The 13,391-nt window shown below is 39.3% G+C and overlaps 1 protein-coding gene across 16 annotated transcripts in view; it reads left to right on the top strand.

The window, feature by feature from the left end:
- Positions 1 to 9,588, top strand: part of CEP63 (centrosomal protein 63) — a 75,586-nt gene extending 65,998 nt beyond the window's left edge. For 12 of the 16 annotated variants that reach the window (XM_025374953.1, XM_025374960.1, XM_025374956.1 and 9 more), the window contains one exon: positions 5,960 to 6,488. In XM_025374953.1, the coding sequence (XP_025230738.1) occupies positions 5,960 to 6,118 (159 nt within the window). In that variant the 3' untranslated portion in view covers positions 6,119 to 6,488. Of the gene's footprint in view, positions 1 to 2,718; positions 2,925 to 3,725; positions 4,006 to 5,959 lie in introns of all 16 variants that reach the window. The other 4 variants (XM_025374952.1, XM_025374949.1, XM_025374950.1 and 1 more) reach the window with 1 other exon arrangement.
- Positions 9,589 to 13,391: the final 3,803 nt, after the last annotated feature.

Genomic DNA, 13,391 nt, shown 5'->3' with positions numbered 1-13,391 from the left:
ATGCTTTTTTCCTGGATTTCCAGAGAGTATTCCTCCAAAAAGATACATAATTCCAAGGTGCTCCCTGTTTGCTCTGAAAAGTTCAAATTTCACAATCCAGGATTGTGGATACTGGGGTGGAAGAATGTGCAAAAGACTATTGTAGAGTACCTTATTTCAACTGGAAAAACGGGGGACTATTTTTGTAATCTTTCAGAAGGGTAAGATTCTCTACACATCATGAAGTCATAGAGGATTTTACAACATAAAAAGGTGAAGTTTCTGGAAGGTAAAAGGCTCTATTAAAAAAGGCTAATAGGGAGAAAACAATTTATAATCAGAAAAAAGGTTAATGTAAATTATTAATACATAAAAATTCCCTACAAAGATAATAAGGAAAAGATAATCCAGTAGAAAAATAGGCAAAGGATGTAAATAGATACCTCACAGAATTAATATAAATATCTAGTAAACAAAGAAAACTGTTCAACCTCTCTAATAAAGCAAAATAAATAGACATTGTTTTACTAATTGGTTTGATAATAACCTTTAAAAACTAATATATAGCCAATGTTAGAAAGATGTAAGGAAACAGATTGATTGCACTGTCAATGAGAAAGTGAATTGATATGGCCTTTCTAGAGGACAGCTTAGCAGTATCCATCAAATGCGTAAATACGTATAGCCTCTAAATTCCTGGGTCATGTGTGTTTCTGATTTTGATAGTCATTGCTGAATTGTTTTCAGAATGGTGTTATCTTTTTACATTCCCTTAGAAACCATTCTCTAGGAGCAAATGTGCATAAAATGGTCATTGCAGTATTGTTTGCAATGTCCAAAATTTTGAAGTAAACTAAATATTTATTTCAGTGGTTAATTTGTGATTTTATGAATATTACGCTGTCATGGAAGGTGGCAGGTGAAAACACTCATCTGATCTTGCTGTATCCTCAAATCCCTCTAAAACTATCATGAAAGGATTTATTTTTAAAGCACAAATCCACAAGGTTGGGAATAATAGGAGAGGAGACAATAGCTAAACATTTTATAAGGGGGAAGATGGGAAGGAAGGAAGGGAGGGAGGGAACTTGATATCCCCTAATAAAGCCAATATTAAGCTAGTAGTGGAGAACTCTAAGAACTAAACTGATTTACACCACAGAATTCTGTAAAGGCTTAGGTTTCGGCAGTACTTGATTGAGAGACTCTTATGCAGTGATTATCTGTTCATATTTAAGAATTGAAAACTCTTGGGGAACTTTAGCCAGACCATGACCAGAGATGCTGTTCAGCTTAATTTCTCCTGAAACTTCCAGCTGTCAATAATAGTGGTAATACTGTTCTTTCTTTACACAGCTAGATGTGTGCTTGCTACTCAGTTTTCATATTACCTTTCATATTCATTTATCTATAGTAATTGTTTATAAAATAATAACTTAGAGAAATTTTTAAAACATACCTGAACAAAGGTAAGCATCATCATTTTTTAATAAGTATGTTTAATGACATCAGACATCAAACTGGTGAAAACCGTGTCAGCAGTTTAAGCTTTCTCTAGTTTTGAAATTACATACAGTGTGAATATGTTGTACATATTATGAAGAATAATTATTAGAAAGTGCCCTTTTGCATTTTACCATGTAGAAAGCTGAAGTTACTTGTACAAATGAATGTTTGGGTTAAATGTCTATTTTAATAAATTACCTAATTATCTTAGTAATGAAAGCAACAGCTCTGATAAAATACATTATTTACCATGTTTTAAAAACTGATAATAGTTTCATTTTAACTCATATGTCCTGCAGATGTTCTTCTCTGGTATTTTATCTGGCATTTACAACTTGTTGAAAGATTTTGTAGCTCTTAGTCACTACTTGTACACAGATAGTTCACAGATATATTTTAAAGTTTATGTTTTTGTTAGGAAAATTATGTTTGTTAGACCACTCTTGACGAGCTTACTTTCAGAATTTTTTTTTTTTTTTTTTTTTTTGCAGAAAAGACCAAGCTAACCATGGTATTAAACTCCAAAGATTACCATAACTTTGCATAATACTAATTAAAACATTTTGTCATCAGAAAAAAAATCACCCAGACTACCATTTTTTCAAGTAGTGTCTTACCAGGAAACACCTCAAATTGAAAAGCAATCAAATATATGATACCAGATCGCAATAGTAATTCCCACTATGTACTTGAATCCTGCCTTATCATGTCCAAATTTATATATGAGTAGATATCAAAGTTGTAGAAAAGTGTTTAATATTAGAGAGTATTTATTTTAAAGTTGTCCCTGCCAGCCAGATTTTTTTCTCAGAACTTTTTGTTCAAATTTCTTTCTTTGAACTAGGTCTCTGTTTTCTTCCACTGGTATTCTGGGGCTATTCAACCTTCACCTTCTTGCAGAAGAAACATGGCCACTATTTTCCTTCTTTTTCCCTGTTTCTGATTCCCTCTTACAACTTTCCTCCATCCTGGTTCCATCCTTCCTCCACCTCCTTGGAATTCCTTGCCACACAAGGAAGCCCATTGTGGTTCTAGCGTTCCACCAGCATTTACTTGAAGAATTCTTTATCTCTGTTAGTCTTAGAGGCCTAAAAACAAATCTTCACTTTTTCTAAATTAAAGCCATAGATTAACTACTTACAACTAAAAAATACTGAAATTTCCAACCAGCAGTATCACAGATCACAAGTATTCTTGTACAGATTAAGTGACTCTAGTATTCTTTTTTATTAGGCAAAAGAGATTTCACTAGCAGATCTCCAGGAGAATTATATTGAGGCATTAAATAAATTAGTGTCTGAAAATCAACAACTACAGAAAGATTTGATGAATACCAAATCTCAGCTGGAGATTTCTACTCAGATGTGCAAAAAACAAAATGACAGGATCTTTAAACCAACACACAGCAGAGCAACTGAGTTCAAGAATACAGAGTTCAAGTAAAATTTCTTAAAAGTTTATTTAAAATGTGTATTGGTACAATATAATTCTCATTTCTTTGAGAATAATTTCTGACTTACAGAAATTAAATCTTCATCAAAGGACTCCATGTTTAATTCTGAAGTATAGTGTACACAAGTAAAGCCATGATCATGTTAAAAAATGGGTGGGGGAGGTGTATAGCATTTTCATTAAAGCTTTTGTTTTGTACACTCTGGATGTCAGTGTAAACAACATGTGTATTACCTGAGACTTTTCATGCTGCCTTCCACCTCTTCAACCCCATTTGCCCATAAGAAGTAGAATATGGCTTTTTATAAACAGCTTCCTTTGTGTTTTTAGTCAGTTTGTTATAGGCTGTTACCATAAGAAATAAGCATTCAGTGAAAAGCCACCTGGCTTCAGCTCATACTATATGGCTTACATGTTTTCTTACCCAAAGCCTTCGCTGACACGCTCACCTCTACTCCTACACCTGCCCAACCCTCTAGTGAGGTTAGGTGCCTTCTTAGGTGCACAGCACTTCTCCTGTCCCAGCACTAACCACACTAGATTACCTGGCAGCTTGTTTGTCTTTCTTGCTATACCATAAGTGTGTGAGGGCAGGGACCTGGTAGTGGGGATTGGATATTTGGGGCCTGAATGAATGAAAGAACACCTGATCTCAGTAGGTTGCTCATTTTGTAAATTCTAGCCTTATTAATTAGGCTGTTGGCTTAAGCAAATTTCCTACATTTCTGTTGGAGAGAGAAAAGTTGCTACAATTTTTTATTTGTTTTGTTTTCTAATCTACCATCCAGGCCAACCCATGGCCAGCACAGACATGATGGAATAAAGACTGAGCACTACAAAACAGGTCTTCATTCTCCAAGAGGACAAGCGTCGGATAGTATAGACCCCATGTCTAGGGTGCTAAGCCCCCTGAGTCCTCAAATCAGCCCTTGCAGCTCCACCAGGTCTTTGACTTCCTACTCTCTGTGTAAAAGTCACTGTTTGCCTTCAGCGCTAGATACAAATGAAGCCAATTTTTCTGACACTGTGTCTGAGAGTATGAATGACCAAGAAGAGTTTATGTCTTCGGTATGGAAACTTTCTGATCTTATTAATTTGTTAGTTTTTTAGTTTGATTTTATTTTTTATTTTAAGGGTGAAGAGGTTGATTTTTTTTTTTCCTTACTGGTTCTTTTATCATAAGTACTCTTCATTATTTTCAGGTATATCCCTGTCATACAGTTTTTGCTTGTGAAGAGACTTTCAGCCAAGACTACTTTTCAAAATGTTCTGAAATGTGTTATAGTTATTCATTTGTCTTTAACACTTATTGGAAATTCCCTTCCTGCCCTTTTAAGAGATGCTCAATTTTCTTCTGGAATGGTTAGTTCAAGAAATGTCTCTGGATGCCAACATAGTCCTGAGGCACAGGCAGTGAAGGAAGAAAAGAGGAGCTGCTGGAAAGGAGAAAGGGAGTTCAGAGGTGGAGGAAGTGTGTGCCTCTGATGTGTGCAGAGCATGGCTTGGGTGTCACAGATGGTGGCCTTCAGAGCAGAATGTGCCTTGGACACCATGCCGGTCCCTTGCTCCTTCCATTGCTGTGCAGCCTGCACCATCTTTTTGCCTTCTGCACCAAAGCACTTGCCATGGGCCCTTCATTTCCTGTCACCAGCTGCAGCCATATAGCCATGAAAGTGCAGTATTTTTGACTTATTAATGTGCCACCAAATCCATGGAAAGGTTTTCTTTTATTTTTCAAAATAAGTCCTCACTTCACTTTCTTCCTAAGTTTAGCAGCAAAATTATTTTGGCACCAAAACTTTCCCTGGCCTGAAATGATGTGTTAATTTGTATAGACTTTCTCTGTTCCACTTAGTGTGAATATCCATGTGTTTTGCTTCAGAAATATCAATGTGTTTGGTTATGGGATGTTCCCTCAGACTCCACTGGGGTAATACAGTTGATCCTCATTATTCACAGATTCTGTATTTGTGAATTTGTCTACTCCCTAAACTTTATAACTCCCAAATCAGTATGTGCAGCACTTCCACAGTCATTCGTGGACATATACAGAGTGGCCAAAAATTTGAGTGCCGACTTGCACAATCCCAGCCAAGGTTGAAGTAGGCAGCACTCAGCCTTCTTGTCCCTGCTTATGCGGAGATGACCAGAGGGTGGAGATGGATGGGACAGCGCAGTGTAGGGAAGAAGCTCAGCTCCACGCCAGATAGAGGAATGGGTAGAGTCTGAATCCCAGCCTCGGCACCAGTTAGTGGGGCGGCCTCAGGAGAGTTACCACTTCTGATCCTCATGTCTCTCATGTGAAATAAAAAATACAGAATCCACCAGAATGAGTTGTTCTAGGATTTAGGATTGTACTCTCTGTGTGTGTGGGGTGTGTGTGTGTGTGTGTGTGTGTATTTGTTGTATGTGTATATTTCCCTGGGCCAAAAATTCTGTGTTTGCTAATTCAGTGTTCTGGGTGACTTTATAGAACACAACGACTGCTGTTGTGAATGAGTATTGACTGCATATGGCATATGTTCTGTACTACCTTTCTAAAAATCAGAATTCTGAAACATCGCTAGCCTCAAGGGTTTCAGATAAGGGACTGTGGACTGAAAATTTGGAGGAGAAAAAATATTGATTTTAGCTGGCATCTAATTTATTTTTGTTAAATTTTCTGTGCTTTAAAATGAAAGTGACATACTCAGGTTTTTAAAGTGAGTTTGAAATAATAGGCATTAACTATGGAAGGATATATAAGTCTAAACTGAAACGTTCTTCAGACCAATAACTAATATATGATACTTTACATGATTACAACTTGGGTCAGAAAGGGACAGATCTGTGTTAATTTTTACAGAACTTACTGAGTTTTGTTCTTTTATTGCTCTTATTATTAGGATGAAAACCAAAAAAGTCTCTTCAAAGGAAAACAATCAGCTTTTAATATTGCTAGTTAGAAAATGTCATGAACAGTGTGTCTTAGAAATATAATATTCTACTTATTTACACATGTCAAAATTTGTCTCTCTTCCAGTGTTCCTTGCCTGTTTCTCCCCTTGGTTCAATAGCTACTAGATTTTTGGAAGAGGAGGAACTGAGGTCTCATCACATTCTAGAGCGCTTGGATGCCCATATTGAAGAACTAAAAAGAGAGAGTGAAAAGACAGTGAGACAATTCACAGCCTTAAAGTAGCCTCTTAAAAAAATCACAATCTTGGAAATAAAAATAAACACCAAAGAGTTACTGTCATCTGAAGTAGCAGCTCTTTAAAAACATGAAGAGATAAAATTATAAAAATGATACATCTAAAGCAGTGGTGAAGAAAGCTGAAAAACCAATACTTTTGATAGGCATTTTCTCTGCACTAGTTTGTTTGAAGGACTTCCTCCAGCGATAAGTTGTGAGAATAAACCACTTTGCTAGACTTTTTTCTCATACGAATATGTATTATCATAAAGTGATACTTATCTTGCTGACTTAAATGTGAATAGCTGTGTACTAATTGAAATAAGGATTTTATGATACATGTTGAAAATAAAGTAACTGCAGGAACTTTCTTTAAGGGAAATGTGTAGAAACATGGATTTAGGGGTCAAACTTACCTGGATTGATAGACTGGTTTTGCCACTTACCATCCAACTGGGCTGGTTATTTACTAGGCTGGTAGCCCCTCTTAGCCAAGGGGCTGGTGGTGTGTAAAGTCAGGCTGGCAGTGAATAAGCGGGGTAGGCTAAAGAACCTTAGCAAGCAGTCCTCTCTTGCTCAGCACTCATGCAGAGGAGAGAGGCAGGGAGGGCAAGGGACTGGCTTTCGTGCGTGGTGCCCATGGAATATCCATTGGAAATAAATGTTCAGCGTCTGCACTGCTGAGGACAAGTTTAGATGGGAGATAAAGATCTGGATGTTGATGTGCCAGAAGCATTTGAAATCATGGGAGTTGATAAGATCCACCAGGGAGGCTGTGGAGAGAGAGAGGAGCAGGAGGCTGGGTTTGGGGCCCTGAAAGATGCCAGCATCTGAGAATCACAGGAAATAGATCTAGCAAAGGAACTAGAATGTGCAGTTACAGATGAGACAGGTCAGTGTAGTGTACTTGCCACCTTAAGGGTATGGCCCCTGTGAATCCTCTTTCTCTAGTGGATCTTTCCCATTAGCATAAAACATCCTGTTATTTCCCCTTTTTTAAAAAAACCTCATTTTTTTTATACCTCTCTATCTACTGCTCTGTATGTTTATTTGCTTCCCTTCACCCAAACACTTCTGAAAAGAGGTGTCTGCAGTGACTCTTTCCAGTTTCTCACCTCGCCCCACCGCAGTTCTCTTCCTAACCCTCTCCACCACCATTTCCATCCCCAGACTGCTTTCTTGCTCTTGAGTTCACCAGTGACCTAATCAGCGTCTGAGCATCCTTCAGCACAGCTGGACTCTCTCTTGGCTTCTAAGACCTGGAACTTCTGGTTTCTTCTCTACCTCATCCTCCACTCCATCTCATGGTTTTTCCTCTTCTAACCTGTAAGTCAGAGGGCCCCCTAGAGCTCTGTCATGGGTTTTCTCCCTCAGCATTCTCTTCCCTAGAAGTTTCCATTCCAATCTCAAGCTCTTAATGCCACTTATAGGCCAGTGACCCTTACATTTATTACTAATCTTGACCTCTCCCGGAGCTGCTGTCTTAGATACCTAGCTGCTTATGCGATGTCTTCACTTGGATGTCTGACAAACGTCTTGTTTCCAAGAGAGAACTCTTTATTCTCCCTCTTGCTAAGATTCCATATCAGGACACAGCATTATGTTTGCCTGTTCCTAGGAGTTGCTGATAATTCCTTCCTTACCCACGTCTGCATATCCAGTCATTTGGGAGGTCCTGAATCTTCCCCCAGAATCTTATCTCAGACCTAACCATTTCCCTCCTGCACTTCTACCACCTGATCCAGACTACTTCTCTCTCACCCTGATTCTGGCAGTAGCCTAACTGATACTACTCACACCAATAATTCAGGGAACTTCTGGAGTTATCCTTTAGAAAAGTAAATGAAACAGTGTCACCACTGCTTCCCTTTAGACTCTTCCAAGGCTTCTCTTTTTTTTGATTGAGATGGAGTTTCACTGTGTCGCCCAGGCTGCAGTACAATAGCAGGATCTCGGCTCACTGCAATCTCTGCCTCCCGGGCTCAAGTGATTCTCCTGCCTTAGCCTCCCGAGTAGCTGGGATTACAGGTGCATGCCACCAGGCCCAGCTAATTTTTGTATTTTTAGTAGGAACAGGGTTTCACGATGTTGGTCAGGCTGGCCTCGAACTCCTGACCTCAAGTGATCCACCTGCCTCAGCTTCCTAAGGTGCTGGGTTATAGGCGTGAGCCACTGTGCCCAGTCCCAAGGCTTCTTACTCCACTCAGAATAAAATCCAAATGAATTAGTATAGCCTACAGGGCCTCAATAATCTGGGCCTAATCTCCCATTGCATCATCCTTTACTGTGTTCCACCCATGCTGTCCTCCTTTCTGTTTTTTGAGTACAACAAGCTTTAACCTCTTAGGGTCTTTGACTTGCAGTTTACCCTGAATATTCCCTTTCTCTTACCTCACCTGTGATTGGCGTTTTCCCCTTGCAGGCCTGCACTCTGGCATCCTCTCATGAGCAAGCCGCCTTTGACTGCTGCCTCCCAAACCTGCTTCTCCCCATTTCTCTAGCTCATTGGCCTGCGTTATTTCCTTCATAGTGCCCACCACTATCTGAAATCATTTCATTACTTGATTTATGTTTGTATTGTCTATTTCTGCCATTAGAATTAAAACTCCTTGAGGGCAAGGACTTTGCTTATCTGGTTCATGGTGGGATCCCCATTACCCGGCACAAGCCCAGCACTTAGGAGAGGCTCAGCTAGTTCGAACCAATGGAAAATGCCATTCCTGAGGTGCACCACATCATTTCTTTCGTGTTGGTGTGCATGCTGTCCTTCAGTTTGCCTCCTCTTCCCGTACCCTGTCATGTGCTCTTGAAACTCCCCATTTACTTGGCTACTTTATCTGGCTTGGCAAAGCTTTCCCCTATACCCTGACCCACATCAGGGAACGTTTCTCCTCATTGCTCTCACAGCACCCTGTGTGTGGCCGCGACCAGACTGTGCTATCCTCTTTGATTTCTATCTCTCAGGGGCTAGGTCCTGCCTACATCCTCAGTCAGCATGCTGCCTAACACGTAACATCCTAAGCAAATACTGGGTGGATGAAAATCACTACTGTTCAAGTCTTCATTGTATTTATCAGTAAAACCGAAATAATATCTAATGGCGTCGAGAACATTTACTGAAAATATGTATCTGAAAGGGCTTTGCAGATTTTCTAAAAATACTGTAGCTGTGTGCATTGCTATTATATTCAGGAGATTTTTAGTTTTAGACAGTCCCAAGCTTCAGCTTAAAATCTGTAGACTGCAACCCATTTCTGAGATGTTTGTACTACGTGTTGACTAGGAGGAACAATGACAGACTCTGTAGTCACGAGAAATACTTAAGGAATCATGAGGTACTATGTATTTCCTTAAATTTGTACTGTTTTTTAAAGCTGAAGTATTTAGTAATTAATGGGTTATCCAAATTTGTCAGAAAATTCAACTGTAATTTAATGTCTCACCTTCATTTTTCAAAAAGATATATTAATACCAAATATTAAAATGTGTCAAGACTAAATCTGAGTTAGTGTCTTAACACACATTTTCCAAAATCTCAGAGATCAGGGTACCCAAATGAGATGAAAAGATTAGGGATCAGTAGTCTACTTTTGGTGTTTACAGATAATGTTTTATTGGGCAAGTCATCTCATTCCTCTTGTCCTGGATTCCCAATGAATTTTCATCTGTATTCCTATGCAGATTTTAGCTGAAGAGGGCAAAGTTAACTTCCCACTGTGGGCTGGACTTTACCTTCCCTTGCAGCCTCATTTGATCTCAACAAGTGTAAAAAAAATACTATAGCACTCTGTGTTTCTATGACATCTGCTTAAACCCAAACAATTCTTACCTTCTCTGTCTTACATACACATAACACCTGGTAAACTGCGGGTAATGATTTTCTGTTTTCAGAACACTCGAGTCCAGTACCGAATGAATCTAGTTACCCGGTTCAGTTGCCAGAGGAAGGCAGCCAAGTTACCTCTGAGCTTCAGATGGGGAAAAGCAGAGAAGAAAACATTTACCTAAAAGTTTTATGGTACTCATAAGATAAAAAAAAAAATCATAGACTTAAGAAAAGCACAGTTTTTTCTCCGTGTTTGAATAAGCATTTTGTAAAGTGTGTGAGCATCCAGAAGAGAAGTCCAACATTTTCATAACTGGTAATAATAATCTGCACAGCTCCCCCTACAGTGTGCTTCACTGTGGGTTGATGGCATAAGGCTGACTTCCAAATTCAGAGGAAACTGTTCTGAGAGGGCTCCAAACATGGTGTAAAGCTCTCATGGCCTGGAAAGGGAAAATTTAGAGGGATGATGGACTGCTTTAAACCAATCTTTTGTAAAAGCTATTTCTCCACGGTGCAGTTTTGATAATTCAGACAATACAGTTCACATCTCTTTTTTTCTCTCTGTGAGGAACTAGAAGTTGAGAATTTTATGTTGCCCATTAAGGCCAGGTTCAATTATTTGACAATCATCCAATCAGAAGAACTTTTGCACTCCTCTTACAAAAAGAATGTAAGGCAGTAGTTGATGGGGGAAGGTCTAGAACTCCTTGGTACTAAATGCAAAACATTTATTAATGTTAATAATATATTAATAATGTTAAATGCAAAAAATGTGCATGTGTGCATTTTTCTGGGGAGAAGATTCATAATTTTCATTAGAATCTTGAAGGTGTCTGTGAATCAAAAAGAGATTAAAAACCATAGCTTTAGGGACTAGAGTTCTCCCAGAATGGTATCCCGTTTCCTGGGGAGAGACATAAAATGTCTTCCGGGGCTGAATTTTAAAGTGCAGTTGAATACTCATTCAAAATTTAAGTTTTTCAATAATAATAAGACAATTCAGTTCAAAAATGGATAAAAGATTGGAATAGACATTTCTCTAAAGATACACAGATGGCTAATAAGCAAATGAAAAGATGTTCAACATCATTAGTCATCAGAGAAATGCAAATCAAAATCAAAATGAGATACCATTACACACCCACTATAAAAAAGATGGACAATCACAAGTGTTGAAGACGATGTGGAGAAATTAGAACACTCATATTTGCTGTGGGAATGTAAAATAAAATAGTGCAGTCACTCTGGAAGACAGTTTGGCAGTTCCTCAAAAAGAGTTAACCATATTACCCAGCAATACCAATCCTAAATCTATGACCGAGAAAAATGAAAACATATCCATACAAAAAGTTGTACACAAATGATCTTAGCAACATTATTCACGATAGCACCAAAGTGGAAGCAACCTAAATATCCATCACTGATGAATGGATAAACAAAATGTATATCCATGTAATGGAATGTTATTTGGGAACAGAAAGGAATGAAGTGTTATTGTACTACTGATGCCACAGCATGGATGAACCTTGAAGACAGGAAGAAAACAAACAAACAAACAAAAATCACATATTGTATGATTCCATTTATATGAATTGCCCAGTATAGACAAATCTATAGAGACAGAAAGTAGATTGGTAGTTGCTAGGGTTTGGCAGAAGGTTGGAGTGGGGAATGGGGATAGGATTGGGAGGTGAAGACTAAAGGGTATGGGGTTTCTTTTTGAGATTATGAAAATGTTCTAAAATTGATTGTGATGGTTGCACAAATCTGAATATAACAACTAAAAACAACTAAATCGTGTACTTTAAATGAGTGAATTATATAGTATGTAAATTATATCTTAACTGTTACCAAAAAAAAAAAAAAAAAAAAAACCTCTGATGCATGGCAGCTCCTTAAAAATATCAAGTTTATATTAAGGAAATATCACTTCACATACAACACAAGCTATTCTAAAGTTTTCTATTTTCAACTCTCAGTTCACATTCAGGAGTAACAGTGGTACCTTTGTTGGAGAGAGTGGATGATCAAGCTCTGTCAAGCATCGCTTGTGGTGTGGGGCAGCTCTGCACTGTGCAATATTGTGGGGCAGAGGGCCAGGGACCTGCACACCGCAGGGGTTCCTGCTCCTCCAGGTGGGAGTTCAGTCTTGGTGCTGCTGCCTGCTAGGTGAGGGTGCAGGCAGCAAAGGCCACTCATCAGCCAGCCAGTGTCTTGGCTAAGTGTATTCTAAGGAGAAGCGGCAGGAATGCTTGTCACTAACCTCAGTGCTTAGAGGAAGACTGTTTACAGAACACTTTAGAGAGGGTTACAGACCACTGATGTGGAAATGTGAGCATATTGAAGTTTTGCCCTAAGACTGCTTAGCAAGTCCCTCAGTATCTCTACAAGCATGACTGGGCAAAGTAGAGAAAGAAAAGCCAAGTACTTTACCTAAACCTACTTTATTTCTTTGGCTGTGAGAAACAGATCAGCTAAGATACGCTTTGAAACTAGTCTTTCTGGAGTGGCTATCCCTTTGACAGGCATCCAGTGTGGATGGGCTAATCCCCAGTTCCCAGAGCTGTCCTGATTTCTGTGGCACTGGCTTTGGGAGGCAGTGGGGGCCTCTCAGTGGGTCAGCTCTTGGATTTGTCTTGCCGTTGATGTATAGCATAAACCCAAACAGCCCACCAGTCCCTGACTTTTCTGCAATCTAGGACATGTGTTTTCGATCCCCAACTTAAATGAAATACAATAAACAAGACCACAAGTGTTATCTCCCAGTTAGTTTCTTCAGCCACAGGCAAGCACAGCCCTTGGTCCCAGCAGTAGCATGCACTGCAACCCTGCAGGTCCCTGTGTAACCCAATAGGGCAGTGGCTGGGGTAGGAGCTCAGTGCTTCTCCAAGGATCCCCTCTTCTGGAAGACAGGCGCCTCAGCCCAGCATGGAACCCCAGCAGTAGCCTGTTCATACTAATAAATTCTGGACCATGAGCAAAGGACGGGTAAGGTTCCAGATTGCTGATATGTTCAACCTGCCACCTCCTGCATGAGCTATGACTTGTAGACTAAGAAGGCATCACCTGATTTGTTTATTTTGCTCCAAAAAGGTTTAACATTAACACATTGTTTAACAACACCAAGCAATTCCAGACTCTTCCCCAGGCAAAGTCATTCCTTAAATCCACATTTCTCAAGCTGTTTTCCAGAGATTCAAAATATTTGAAGTGTTTTAAGTGCTTTATTGGTCCATTTTCATGCTGCTGATAAAGACATACCTGAGACTGCGTGATTTACGAAAGAAAGAGGTGTAATAGACTTACAGTTCCATGTGGCTCGGGAAACCTCACAATCATGGCAGAAGGCAAGGAGGAGCAAGTCACATCTTACATGGAGGGCAGCAGGCATAAAGATCCTGTGCAGAGAAACTCCCCTTTTTGAAACCATCAGATCTTGTGAGACTTATT

This window comes from Theropithecus gelada, chromosome 2 (assembly GCF_003255815.1).
Source record: "Theropithecus gelada isolate Dixy chromosome 2, Tgel_1.0, whole genome shotgun sequence".
Taxonomy (NCBI): Eukaryota; Metazoa; Chordata; class Mammalia; order Primates; family Cercopithecidae; genus Theropithecus; species Theropithecus gelada.
Note: the sequence above shows the minus strand (reverse complement) of the source record. Positions and strands in the feature narration are given on the sequence as shown.